The sequence below is a fragment of the Priapulus caudatus genome, unplaced genomic scaffold, assembly GCF_000485595.1.
Source record: "Priapulus caudatus unplaced genomic scaffold, Priapulus_caudatus-5.0.1 Scaffold1162, whole genome shotgun sequence".
Lineage (NCBI taxonomy): Eukaryota > Metazoa > Priapulida > Priapulimorpha > Priapulimorphida > Priapulidae > Priapulus > Priapulus caudatus.
Window position 1 is genome coordinate 49,159 of NW_014578223.1, and position 14,592 is coordinate 63,750.

The 14,592-nt window shown below is 43.0% G+C and overlaps 2 protein-coding genes across 2 annotated transcripts in view; both read left to right on the plus strand.

The window, feature by feature from the left end:
- Positions 1 to 863, plus strand: part of LOC106815629 — an 11,338-nt gene extending 10,475 nt beyond the window's left edge. Inside the window, exon 4 of the mRNA XM_014820118.1 lies at positions 804 to 863. Coding sequence (XP_014675604.1) covers positions 804 to 863 — 60 coding nt within the window. The remainder of the gene's footprint in view (positions 1 to 803) is intronic.
- A 5,997-nt stretch (positions 864 to 6,860) lies between these two features.
- Positions 6,861 to 14,592, plus strand: part of LOC106815630 (STAM-binding protein-like) — a 14,979-nt gene continuing 7,247 nt past the window's right edge. Inside the window, exons 1-6 of the mRNA XM_014820119.1 lie at positions 6,861 to 6,949; positions 7,818 to 7,957; positions 8,561 to 8,702; positions 9,023 to 9,130; positions 11,008 to 11,135; positions 11,799 to 12,097. Coding sequence (XP_014675605.1) covers positions 7,857 to 7,957; positions 8,561 to 8,702; positions 9,023 to 9,130; positions 11,008 to 11,135; positions 11,799 to 12,097 — 778 coding nt within the window. The 5' untranslated portion in view covers positions 6,861 to 6,949; positions 7,818 to 7,856. The remainder of the gene's footprint in view (positions 6,950 to 7,817; positions 7,958 to 8,560; positions 8,703 to 9,022; positions 9,131 to 11,007; positions 11,136 to 11,798; positions 12,098 to 14,592) is intronic.

Genomic DNA, 14,592 nt, shown 5'->3' on the forward strand with positions numbered 1-14,592 from the left:
TGGTGCGCATGAAAGTGTTCGCACGGCAATACGTGTGTGTGCCTAAAATGGACCAAGAATTGGAGTGAAGGTGAAAAGTTGTGAAGCGTGCCAAGTCCGAAGGCATGCACCGCCGAAAGCGATGTTCACCCGTGGGATATCCCACAAGACCGTGGTCAAGATTGCATATAGATTATGCCGGTCCATACCAGAACAAGATGTTGCTGATTATTGTGGACGCATATTCCAAGTGGGTGGACGTTCATGTCATGAACTCATGTACACGCGAAGTGACTGTAGAGAAACTGAGGCACACTTTGCGGCAATTCGGTCTTCCACGACAGTAGTATCGGACAATGGTACGAACTTTGTGAGTGAGATGTTTCAAACATTCATGAGTCGCAATGGTATCAAGCATGTCAAAGTTGCGCCGAAGCATCCTGCTTCAAACGGACTTGCGGAAAGGACCGTGCAATCTGTCAAAGAGGGAATCGGTAAACAGAAGTTGGTTCGGTGGAAACGAAGGTTGCGCGGTTCCTGTTCAAATACCGTTCAACACCGCATGCTTCACCGGTAAAACTCCAGCAGAGTTGATGTTGGGGCGTCAAATGCGTACACATCTGGAGTTAATGCATCCAGATAGCCGAAGTCATGTGGAGGAAAATATTGCAAGCAGAAGCAATATCATGATAGGCAGCACCGGGACAGGCAATTTGAGGGGGGAATCAGGGGCTATGTGAAAAACTTCAGTTTCTGGTCCATGCTGGATAGCTGGAGTGATACAGTGAAATCTGGGCCTGTTTCTATGTGTGTGCATCTGACAGATGGTCGTGATGTGCGCCGTCATGTTGACCACATCAGGTCCGGGTGAGGACAGAGTCTGAGCCAGATTTGAGGGAATCCGTGGCGGAGGTCAGACGGAACTACCGCCGCGGGAGTGTTCAGACTTCTTCCACACTGTGGACATTCCCAGTCCAGTCATTCCGATGGACATTCCAACTGTTTCGTCTCCATCTTGTGTACCGAGGGGGACTAGAGACAGGCCGAAGACGACAACACGATTGAGACGATCCCGACCAAGACTGACAATCAGAGCAGTTCCGCTACTGCTAGAGTGCTGTGTCAGGACAGTGGTACAACCGTGCGCAGATCTACACGTATCGTATACGCGTGTGATTGTTGATCTCTAAGCATGTAATCGTGGGGTTGTTTACAGGCTAAAGCCAGAGTTACCATTTTTATGGCTTTTCAAGGTTTCAAGTTGATGTGTTTTACCAGTTAAGAAGTGCACATTGGGCGTGTTAGTATTGTAGAGTAGTACACCAGTATGTGTAGGGTGTTCATTGATACATGTAATTGGTACATTTCTTTGTAACGAGTATTGTGTTTGTTTTGAACATTTTGTATTTTCAAATAATTTTCTGGTTGATCAATGGTGTTTCCTAACTAAAAGGGGAGGAGGTGTCATGTACTGAGTTTGGTTTAAGTATTGCAGTACAGTGTTTCTTTAACGAGTGATCGCCATCTATATACGGCCATGTAAACTAGACATTATAAATCATTGTACATCGGGGGCTCTCGGACAAATGGCGGTTCTAAAATACAGAAGTGTTTTGTTGTTACATCCGTCTTCTTCGCTTCCTTCTTCCTGCATCTCGGATAAGAGAACGTAATATATATCATATATATATATATATAATGTGTGTGTTGTGTGTGTTGTGTGTGTGTGTGTGGTGTGTGTCGTGCGCGTGCGTGTGATGTCTGTTTGATATGTGCGTGTGTGGTCGTGTGGTACGTGTAGCGGGATTGTTGTGCGTTGATGACAGCGTGTGTATGTGTGTGTGCGTGGGTGTGTGCGCGCCCGTCCGTGATGTGTGTGCGGCCGGTAGGCTGTTTCCTAGATTCTGACAGCCGTTTCCATTACTGCGGGCAAGCGTTCGCGAAGTCAGAATTTCGACAGTCGTTCTAGTGATTTCGTGACACAGCTCGGTTACGAACAGATTACGCGGTTTACAGGTTTTTTATAAACAAGTGAACACTGTTCACGTCCCCAAATGTCATATCCTCTGTGTCCCCACTAAAAATTGCGGACTGATTCGCTGGCAGTATGGATCCGTCGCCCGCCAATTCATTCGCGCGCACGGATCCATAGCCTGCCAGCCGCCTGCCATACTGTCGTAGGGACGTTCCCGCGAGGTCGCGTGCGCCTATGCTCGCGGAACTGCGCGAAAGATCTGCGCTTCAGCGTATATATATGATATATATCACACCCTTGCTAAGTAGGAATGTTCAAATTAGTTCATAGACAATGTGCTGGTAGCGCCACCTATGTAGTCGTTGGCTTAGCAACGGCATGTGACGAAACGAAGCACAGGCACTTGGAGTTTCAATAAAAAAATAAAAGATATATATATATAGTGTCATATATATTTAGCATTATTTTTTTTATTGAATCGCTCCAAGTGCCTGTGGAATGAAGGGCTACACAGGGGACGCTAATGCATAGACTGTGTGCGATATGGAACACACCACCTACTATATATAAATCCGTCACCGGTAGAGAGCGTGTTAGTGCTCCATAGAACTGTGTACCATCTACGCACGAATTTAGAAGATAGCGCTTCCATTTAACTGCAAACGGCAAATTACCGATCGATGTGCACACGCTTTTTCCACGGCGCTTACAGATGTGTTCTAGCACCGCATAATATCACTAGAGAGGAATGTATACGATAAATGCATTCGCTGCCCCTCCCCCAAGCTGCCAGGGGCGTGTACAGGATTTGTACCAGGGGGGGGGTCTAACCGTAACCCAAACTTACGAGGACGCGAAGGGGGGGGGGGTCTAGGAATTTTTGAAATTTTTTTGAAATTAGCCCCTCTTAGATGCGTTTTCTGTGCAAGCAGGGGGGGTCCGGACCCCCTGGACCCCCTCCCCCACCTGTACACGCCCCTGGCTGCGTAGCTCGCACCTACAGGTGGTCCTGCAAGAATATCAACACTTGACACCATCCCACGCCACGCACCAATACACGCGACCGTTTTAATTATTTAATAAAATAATATCGAGATGAATCCTTATGCATATTTACCTATCCCTCCGACGAATCAATGTTAGATTCGTCTCGATATTAAAGTATTTCGTACGATAAAATGAAGTGTCACGTCACCCTTGAAATCTCTGTGATTAATCTATATTGACTGTCATGTGACACCATGGAGAATATTTAGAGAAGAATTACTGCTTTTCGTCGTTATCCAAAGCACGTTTCATGCGCGGGTTGATCATTTAAATTAAAAGCGATAACACCCAAGTCCTTTTCAAGCACGGAGGAAGGCAGAAACCCCCCCAACAAATATCTGAAAATATTTTTTAATGCAAATGCCTGTTAGATCATAAAATCAAGATTCAGTTGTTTAACATTTGTTTAGAATTTGCCATCGACTGTGATCATGTGCATTGTGATCATTCTAATCTTCAATTGTTTCAAAATTAAACGTGATGAACAAAAGCTGGTTAAGGGAGTACTGTTGCAGGGCCTGCAAAGTTCGTGGCCTCCCACCACACCACCTAGCACACACATAATCTATCGAGTAAAGAAAACGGGAAATTTTTTCGTGGAGATATTTCGTTTCGTTGGGTCGACGGCACTTGAGATTTCACCCTCTCGCTATCTCAGCTGAGTCCGTGGAAAACGTCAGCTTCGGTATAGTCGGTGTGTAGTCCTGCAGTAAGTGCAGCAGCACAGCCTGGTGGCAGAAATTGGAAACAGCATTGGCATATTTACATGTGTATATTTACAGGAATAATATCGTAAACGTTTGTTACTGTCTCACTCCTTCCATATATGATTAAATATATGAATAATCAAGTCTTATTATATATGTATAAATATATAATAACTAAAAAATATAAAATATATAACTCCAGTGCAACAATTACGCGAAATATGGGCAGATAGAAGAATGCAGAATTAGCAAGGCGGGGTCAAATCAATCATTGTTCCTCCAGCAAAACGCAGTAAAAGAACAAAGGAGGCCAAGTCACAGCATAGCATACAAACACTGTGCATATGATTTTTTGTAAAATGGTTCACAATGTTTTAATCCTGTTTGTATTCTATACACTATTTATTTCTGTGATTTCAATGCTTCTTATTTATTAAATTAAATCAATTATTCTTAATTTCTTAAATATTCTTAATTTTCTTAAATTATTAATATTCATTCTAATTATCTTATTACCCCCCCCCCCAGGCTGCAGACATTTCGGACGATAAAACCTTTTTCCTAAACCGCGCAAAAAAAAATACGCGAGCTCGAGCGCGATCGTTCACTCACCATGACAGTCCACCTGCGATTCTCGGCCTCCTGCCACACTAGCGACCTCTCGTGGTGGAAAACGTAATCGCTCACCTCCTCCGGCTTTCTCGGCAGACAGTGCAGGAACACCCAGTCGCGCGAGGCCGCCTCCACCATCTGCAAAACACAACACGATGTTTTCACTGAAACGCGCGACGAGGGAGGTGGTGCCTGGATCGTTGATCTCCGCAGGACGCCATATGATGTCCACTAGCAAACAAATGTTCGACTAGTTTTTCACCCGATGCCCAGCATTGGTAATCTGCAGCCTGTCTCATGCAGTCAAAACTGGCAATAAGTTTAAAGTTTATACTGGTATAAGTAATAACACTGGGCACTAATGTAAGTATATAGATTATGGACACTAAGAAGTAAAACTGGAATAAGTAAAAACTGGTATAAGTTTATTGCAAGAATGGCTAATAATTCTTGGCTATAATTCTTGTGGATTTTAATATACGAGTGCCATTAACCACTGTGCTTCTCCTCCTCCTGACCTGACCCATCAACACCCACGTGTCTTCTTAACCTCCTACCTACTCTCTGGCGCTCTCGTCCCCTTCCCTTACCTTCTCCATCGCCTGCTAGCCTTCCAGTGATGCAACCCCCCTTGGTCCAGTATATGCCTGAGCGTTACACCCCCCTGTCTGCCACGTGTTCGGCTGGCGCCGCTCTCTCGCCGGCGCGTGTACGTGAGGGCGCAACTGTCTGACCTCCCATATCTGGTAGCTATTCCACGCCGGCGGGGCGTTTCCAGATAACATCTAGTAGAAATTCTCAGTGTAAACAAACATCAATCAACGGGCTTACCCAATCAACGTAGGGTGTACTAAGATGGCTACGCTAATTTGAATCGCACGTCACGATTGCAGGTAGACTGGTACGGACCTTAACTCGGCCAAGTATCTTTCGCTACACTAAACCTATAGTTAGTGCAGCGTGTGGAACTCTCCACCGCGGAGCAGTCTAAGCTGAATCGCCGATCCTTGTGTGGAAAAATACCTTGAAAATCCATCGAAGAGGACCTCGTCGTGCCATCTATGGGACGCCATATGTACGAGAATAAATTCAGGGCGTGAAACGGAAGAAATGCAAACTCGCTTTTCTAGAGGAAAAGCAAACGTGCCGACCAGCAAACGAGCAATTACGAGCATTACAAATTTATTCTGGACCTACGTGCATAGTCGAAAGGCTTGTGGAATCGCCAGAACTCCTCAATTGACCGATTATACGGCTTTATCCTGTACCCAAAGGGCACTGGCGAAATTTTTCTATATAGGGCAGCGAATAAGATTTATTGTCATCGCTGCGCGGCGTTTGCGCGCTTCGCGCGGATATCCGGGCTGCAGATCGTCTAGTGAGATATCAATCGTCGCGATAGAACTCCGCATATCATCAGTTTTCAGCTACCTGATATGAACGCGCGTGACGTCAGCTGGCAATCGAGGTATCATTGAAGATGCATGGTGTCTAACCATCAGACTTAAAGCGTTATTAGTCTTTATAAGATTTAGATATGTGAATGCAGATTTCAGTCTAATTTTATCGATGCATGACGTAAGCATGCAGATGTTATCGTGTATTACAACATAATCCTCCCTCACACCACTATGTGCTTGCACGCGGTAGAGCCACGCAAAACCAGTAGCTAGCTGCTGTCACGTGCGTGCATACCGATATTTGCCGCTACTCGCAGATTATTAGGGAGAGTAGGCGCAATGCGCCCGGAACCGCGTCATAATGTTGGCAGGCGACTACGTGAATACACGCAGGGAGAGGAACACACTGTGGTTTGCACTGCTGCGATTAAACTCGGAGCAGGAGAGCATTGTCTGTAAATAATTTTCTACTCATTATCTTGCATTTCGGTGAGCTTTTTTAGCCTTATTGTGGCATTCAGTCTTCTTTATTGATGCCTTTGGAATTGATTTCGGTGTTACTTAGTGTTTTTCGGTGTATTTTTGGTGTGTTAAGAGGCATTTCGGAATTTTTTACCCTGCCTTTTGCGCCTTTTAGTGTTTAGACAGCAAATTACCAAAAGGCACAGAAACGCAGAAAAATCTACCGAAAGTCATTGAAAGACAATTAAAATTCAAGGAAAGATACGGAGAAATCAGTAAAAATAACATAATATAGTTTCTATACGTAAATCGTGGTAAATACATTAAAAACGCATTATTTTATTGAAAATCCTCATATTTACTTATAAAACATCCAAGAGATGGCGCTGTGGCATGTAGCCATTGGCTGCAATTAATTATTTGTGTACCTCATTTCGGCCCGAGTTCAGTCATTTTTAGGGCATTTCGGTGGAATTTATTTTGACATTTCAGCTCCGGACTGCTTCTTCCAGGGGAATTCGATGTTCTCATAGCGCCTTTCGGTGTTGTTTAGGTGCCTTCCGGTGCCTTCCTGTGCCTTACGGTGTCTTGTGGTGTCTTTCGTGCCTTTTGGTGTGCCTTTCGGTATGCCTTTCGGTGCCTAACGGTGCCTTTCGGTGCCTTTCGGTAATTTGACGGACCCACAAGTTAGTATAGTAGAGATCAGTGCTTACAACACAGTCCATTGAGTCTTCTTCTATGTTTTTTGAGGCTGGTTTTATGTTTATGTATGTATATTTTCGAATGTTATATTGGTTTATATGCGATGGATTTAATTTTTCATTATAATACATAGATGGTATGCATAGGTTATTCAGATTATTCTAATCGCATCTAATTTCTATATTGTGTAAATTGTAATTTATTTGGGCATTCTCATGACTTAGCCTAGCTCCAAGAAACGGTATTGCTAGGGTTAGAATACCGTATAGACAATCCGTCGCACAGCCTGGTCGGGCTAGACTTAGCCAGACCAGGCTGTGTGACTAACGTCAATATACACAATAGGGTCTTCTAACCCTAGCAAAGACCGTTTCTTGGAGCTAACTCATGACTTAGCTCTAGTACTATAGCCCGCGTACGCGGGCTATAGTTACTAGAGCTAACCCATGACTATGACTCATGAGTCTGAGTCAAACGTTATGTTAGGCCACAGGCCCTTGGAGGCTCAAGTTTCAAGAAGAGTAGGCCTATATAACTATATTATTATTATTAAGAGCGAAGCGCTTACTTCGTTTTCTTGAGTTTATTCAGACTCAGAATTATTACTATATTAGGGAACCATAGCAAGTGGGAGCAGCTCTAAGTCAAGCAAATCGTTCAAAGGAGGCTTCTCGGGGCCAATTAACTTTTTAATAAAACTGTCAGACAGGGAGGGATACATATATGCAATATGGAATTGATGAAGAGGGAAAAAAGACAGCTAGGTAGGGCTGCCAGTGTGGTTTATTGCCGTGGATATGAACCATGCGTGTTATCAGGTCACCACAGCAAGTAATGAGGGGAACTGTGGCACCTGTCCCTCGGTGCCGTAATGAAATTCGAGCCACGATGTAATTTATCAAACTATTCAGCGTTACTACAAATTTGTTACAGTTGACAACGCGAGGGCTACCAGAGTGAAGGATATTAACAATGTTGCCAGACATTGATGTAAGGGATCCTTCGGGACGTGTCCGAGCTCTAAGTCGACATGCTGGTCTGGTCGAAGTGGATCATAACATCCCCCCTAAAAGGTGTGCGAATTTCACATGATAACCTCATGTGGCCGGTTAGCTGTTAAAGCCTAACAAATTCCAGAAAGACATAGACTATGATTGCCACCAACTATATATCTGAATTCCTCAAACTTGTTTCTAGCAAATGCGTGAATAACTGGTTGAGCTGTTACACAGTAACGAGTACTAACAGGTGGTGATTAAATTATATAATAATGTATGTGGTCTTATGAACCTATAACTGGGCAGGTTGTATCAGTGGCATAATCATAAAACAGCACAAATCAAAATGACTGTAACCACACATTTTATATGTAATAATTTGTGTTCTTGATTTTATAGAGCTGAAGAAGCCTCAGTATTGATATGGACTAAATAGAGTTACTAGATATTCTATTTAACTCTATTCTTTGTTTCATGGAGCTTAATTGATTATAGTATTATAATTAGTGCTAGAGCATCCATGCAATATCAAGTATTCATGACAGTTAGATGTAGTTTTATGGGACAAATGCAACTTTTAGAATAAATTACGAGTTTTATGTTAATCGCTGGTTGGTGTGCAGTGCGTTATGAATAGGCCTAATATTTGTGTTATTCTGGGTTTTTGTTTTTCTATAGGTATTGTCGATCGGGGCTGGAAATGATCCGCATGGCTGATGTATACATGGAAGAGAGGAACCTGCCGAGTGCATTCGTACTTTATTCCAAATACGTCACTCTGTTTGTTGAGAAATTTCCAAAGCATCCAGATTATAATCAGGTGATTATTTGCTAATCCATATAGTATTCTATGTTCGTATAATCTATAATTATTACCTAGATTCAAGGAAAACAGAATATTAAGAGTCTTGGCATGCAAACTTGATTTTCAGTAGGAAATACTAGTATTTATTTTGTGGGAGTCATGTGACATGCTCTGCACTGATTACAATGCAGTGTACTTCACAGACATATATTAAATATAAATAAATAAATAAATGTGCACATGTGTGTGTGCATGTGTAATATCTGATTATCTTTATGTTACTTTCACAAATTGTAATTTACATGCGGTATTAATTTAGTTTTTGCATTCAATAGGTGACAGCTGAAGAGAAGGAGCAAGTGAAAAAGAAATTACAAGAAGTCTTTCCAAAAGCAGAGAAGCTTAAACAGTCATTGTTAAAGATATACAATAAGGAGTTGGAGGTAATGAAGACATGTCCTAATATGTCATGATATTTATTAGCAATAATGCTAGACAAAACATACGTTGTTAGAGGATGCAATACTAAGGATAGTTAACAAGGCCGTACGCAGAACATTTTCTGTAGGGGGACAAAGGTACTCCCCATGCCCCCTGTGCCCTAAAGTTTCGCAATTTCACATTTCTTTATTTAAAGTGTAATATTTCTTTGATGATTTACGATAACCTTTTGTCACATTTCTATTTTATTTCTAAAAGTGTACAGTATTTGTCCCATTAAAAGGCATACTCTGAAAATCTCTAGGGGGGCAACTGCCCCTGCTGCCCCCCTGCTGCGTACGGCCCTGAAGTCTATATTTGATTAAATTTACCATTCATTTCATTAGAATAATGTAGAAGGAATTAGTAGAGAATAACAAAATAATCAGGCAACAATTAAACAATATTTTGTTTGCCCTCACCCGACCCAGGCTGAAAAGTGTGGGTAGGTAGGTTGGCTTTTTTTTAGGGGGGTCTTTTTACAAATTCAGCAATGGTGTCTACGTGCTCAGGTGTGCTTGTGTGGAGATACCTTTTATGTTTGCCTACAGATTTATATAATGTACATTGTACAGTGATACAATATACATATAAAATACTTTTAACAACTTGTGTTCATCAAAGCTAAATTGTGCATGATTTTATTTCCAGATCACACACGCACGCACCGCACGCACACATACACGTAATCTGGAAATAAAAGCATTAAAAATAAAAGGAACTTCAATTAAGAAATAATGAATATCTTAATTTTTAGCACATATTAGTTTTTGGAAAGGAAAATAAAGTTAATCTGTCTGAGTTAGATCCATAATTAAGTTATTTAATATCTTAATTATAATATAGCGATTTCCAATTCCAGGAAATTTTTTCTGTCGCGCTCTCATACCAGCAATGCCCGGCCACCCCCTACATATGTAATAATGAACATGGCCCTGGGACGCAGCTGAAAGTGAAACAATCAATAATGCACTCGCCCCTCCCCCCTCTCTACTTCAATCAGTGCCGCCCAGCCAGCAGGCACGTACGCAGCCAGGCTGTGCATAGCTCTAGTACTCTAGCCCGCGTACAGTTGCTGCAGGCCTGCCACATACAGAAACTTTTAAAAAAAAATCGGAAAGGTCAATAAAAATGTTTGAGTCGGCCCCTTTTTGGCGGGTCAGCCGGGTGAGGGCAAACAAACAACATTTTTATTATGGCCTCAGTTTGGTAAATTTTTTATTTCCTGTGCGGCGATTATCTAGTCGCCCCGCCGGACCAGCTGACACAAGCAAGCAGTCGCCCGGTCGATTTTCTAATCGCGACTGGGCGACCGCTAGTTTCTCACGCTGTAATTGTTCACACTTTGCTTAGTTTAGTAATATAGTAATAGTATATCTATAGGCCGAGACTATACGCACGGCGGCCGTGTGGATAAGATTCAATATGGCTAAAAGTGTAATATTTCTTTGATGATTTACGATAACCTTTTGTCACATTTCTATTTTATTTCTAAAAGTGTACAGTATTTGTCCCATTAAAAGGCATACTCTGAAAATCTCTAGGGGGGCAACTGCCCCTGCTGCCCCCCTGCTGCGTACGGCCCTGATAGTTAACCATACTGATTTCCTTACAAAAATTCATATCTTATGTGTTATAATTTCAGCCTATTGTGTAGCCAGGGAGTTGATATGTGTAAATGTCCATGTTTTAGAATGCGTGCGACATGCATACTAGTTGTATACGTGTTTTGTTGTATATGCCATTCAAATCATAATATTTCACATACATTCTAGCCTAGCAGTGGTGCTATATAGTTTGCTAATCTAAAGCTTGTGTCATTCTAACAATGAAAATAAAGGAATGGGAAGAGGAGCAGAAGCATGTGACGGCAGAGGAGAGGAGGCGTCAGGAACTGCTCACCAAACAGCAAGAGGAGAGGAAGGCCATGGAAGAGGAAAAGAGAAGGCAGCTAGAGAAAAATAAAAGGTAAGGGAGATTGGGGAATAGTGGCTCATATCATGTTGTCATTGAAACATTACCCACATCTTAGTGCACACCGTCTACACGCTATGCCGATGCACTGTATAATATCACTGGCAGTGTCAGCATCGTCCAGTTTTCACGAAATCGAGAGAACCGAGTATGTTCGATGTTTATATCAATTGGAGAAATAAATTGATTGTGAATCAAAACTCAAACAGGGAAGTAAAGGGTTCAAAGATGCATTGGTAAATTGGCACGTTATAAAATAGCACATAGATGGAACAAAACATACATGTATATATGCATAATGTGCTCACGTAAATTTCAACTGTATATTTAGCATATGTACATGTACGTACAGTATGAGTACCCACATTACACGTACACGCTATTTTGCTGTCTGACAACAGTGATTAGATGGATTTCTGTTTGGTTACAGCAATATAATCAGTCAGTTGCATGCAATTCAAACCCTGTTTACACATGCTGATACACATGCTATTACACCTGCTAATGTAGATATGTAGAGCATTCTAATTCCCAAAGAAAACTAGAATTGTGTAATCAATGTTAGTTCTATTTAAAATAAACCTACACACCAAGCGTTGTGTCTCCGTGTTATCGCTTTGCGTGTGTGCGTGACCATTTTCTCTCGTGCGTCAACAGGGCTGAAGAAGAGTGGGAGTGGCAGTTGTTGGTGGAGCAGGAGAAGCAGAGGCAGCTGCAAGCTCGCGAGGAGCTAGCAGACGTCGCCGCTGCCATCAGCCTATCCGAGATACAACCACAGCTGCCCGACGCCGCGCGAACGCCGTCAGCGCCACCTAGCATGCCGTCGCGCGACTCGAAGCCGCAGTTTGAGCCGCCGCCGTCCTACGACGTCTCGATCCTGCGTGACGACGCGTCGCCGCAGGCGGGTGTCGACCGCTCGACGAAGCCCGCGCACCTGACGAGCACGGCTGGCGACGGTGGCGCCCCCCTGCGCGGGCGGCGATCAGTAGCGGGAGCGTAGAAGAGCACGTAGGCGGGTGCGATGATGATTACCGCAGCATAATGATTACCGATACGAGTAAAAAAGCAGTAGCCTTATTATGAAAAAAACGTAGGAAGAGTAACCAGCAACCCGGTAGTCCCAGTGCCGTTCAACCAATCAGATGTAACAGTTTAAAACACGCATGTGTTCCAACGACGCCTTGTCCGTGTAAGTGGTGGAGTCGAGACGTGTCATGTAAGATTACACGAAAATAAATGTCTCTGGGCAAGGCCTTTAGTCTCCAAGTAACCAGTCGTGATTACAACCTAGTGCCCGTGAATCAGCTTGTTGCTGTCAGTTTGACATGTGTTCGCGAGAAAGGATAATCGTTAATTTAATCTTGAGATTATAATTTGGTTATATTAAAAATCCTTACCGATCTTATCTTAATCTAGTAGACACACTACTATGATAATATGTATGTTAATCAGACATAAAACACATTATGTTAATGAAAACTAAGAAAATGAAATTAAGAAAAAACACCGAAGAACCTTGGTTGCTAAAAGTAAAGGCTACACTAGTAAATTACGGGACCAGACCACCTTCCTAGCACGGCCCAGGCATCGGAATCCCGGTCTTAAGCGCCATGAGATTATGATATAAAGAGGCTTAGGAAAACAGAGCACGATAAAGTAAAGCGAGTGCCGATGTGATTGATTAAACCAACGCCCACACACTACATTAAGGATAATATGACCGAGGTAAAGCGTAGACTAAAATAGAAAAAAAAAGAGTAGAAAGACCATAAAAAAACAACTTAAGACACACCCCATGCACGGTATCCAGGCGTTAGCGCAGCTCGAACACATGTCCAAGACATAAAACTCAAAGAGGCCGACGCAATAGTATCTACCTGCCTTAACTTCGGTATCGGATACGAAGTACCCGGTGCGGTTACAGCGTGTAAGGCCGTAGAACATGTCTCGATTTATGTGTGTAGTATTCTTAGATATTCAATCAATGTTAGCTGTATATTATATACTCACATATATATGTTAATGTATACATACGTATGCTAATGACTAGATAATATGAAAACACGGCGTAGCAAGGGCTCTCTCAGTGGGCCCCCCCTGTCGGCACCTACTGGGAAACGATGCATCAGTTAGCAGGTAAGTCGTTAGAAGACCAGCCGGGAGGCTGCGAAGTTACTGAATAGAGTACTCGCCATATTATAATGCCAAATAGAAACTGGGCGCAGTATTAACATAGCGATAGTAAGTTAAGAAAATAAAGTAGAAAGCACCTACAGCTACCACCCCGGCTCCAATTTTATCCAGGGCGGTCAACCATCCAAGAGTATAACCGGGCCCCGACGCTGCTGCTAACTTCTGGGTGTAATCGAACTACAAGAGAAACGTGTTTCAGCCCGTGGTTGCGCGTGAGACATTACGTACTTGATGTGGTGTTCTTTTAGAGCTATAGCATAGTTAAGTATATTATTATACACAACAGTCATATAAATGCGTAGTACATAACATATTTTGAATGACTCGATAAATAGATGAAACAAAAACGTCGTGCAGGGCTTTACCGGTGGCGCCCCCTTAGCAGCTGTGCTAGTCCGGCGAGAGTAGCGGGCGGTAGAAAGTAGTCACGCTACAGGCAGTACCGATGTTATGTACCGCAGCATAATGATTAATCCGAGTAACATAAATTCGTAGCTATCAGTTACTAGTAAATAAGGTCAGAAGAACTGCTCACAGCCACGGTATGTCCAGCGGAACCAATCCAAGTCTTAAATCGGGCCCGGACGCCTGCTGCTGTACTTCCTCCGTTGCTCCCGTACAGTAAGACCCGGAATTGCCACCTATTTAGTTCATGTAGTTATGGCGTTAATACCAATTGTACCTTTTTGCATTAAGCCTGGTTGTTTTTTTTCTTAAGGAAAGCTTATCAGTGCGGGGATATGTGTACTCATTCATTTATTATACCACCCACCATTACTATAATGTATTGCTATCACAATTTTATTAATGACTAGAAAATAATTGGAAAACACCCACGGGATGCAAGAGGAGCTAACCCAAGTTGCGCCGCCCCGCCCCTGCGGCGGCCCGCGCATCCCTTAAGTAGGCCTCCAATGGACACGGACTGTAGAACTAGAGGCCCAACGTGAGCGCTGGTGGTGCCAGAGTCGGATGCATTACCGCGCAGCAGTAAATGAATAACTGAGTAATACAAGTCCGCGGTACTGCCTTAAAGCTGAGAACAAAAACTGTCGTAAGAGCCTCAAAGCACCCCGCTTCATTCCCAGGCGGTCAACCATCTAAGCTAACTAACCGGGCCCGACGCTGCTGCTAACTTCGTGATCGAACGAGAACCGGTGCTTTCAAGCTGGTATGGCCTAGACAGCCACTCACTTGTGTGTGTTTCTTAGAGACTATTATGCATATGTTAAGCTGCGATATTCACTATCAACACACA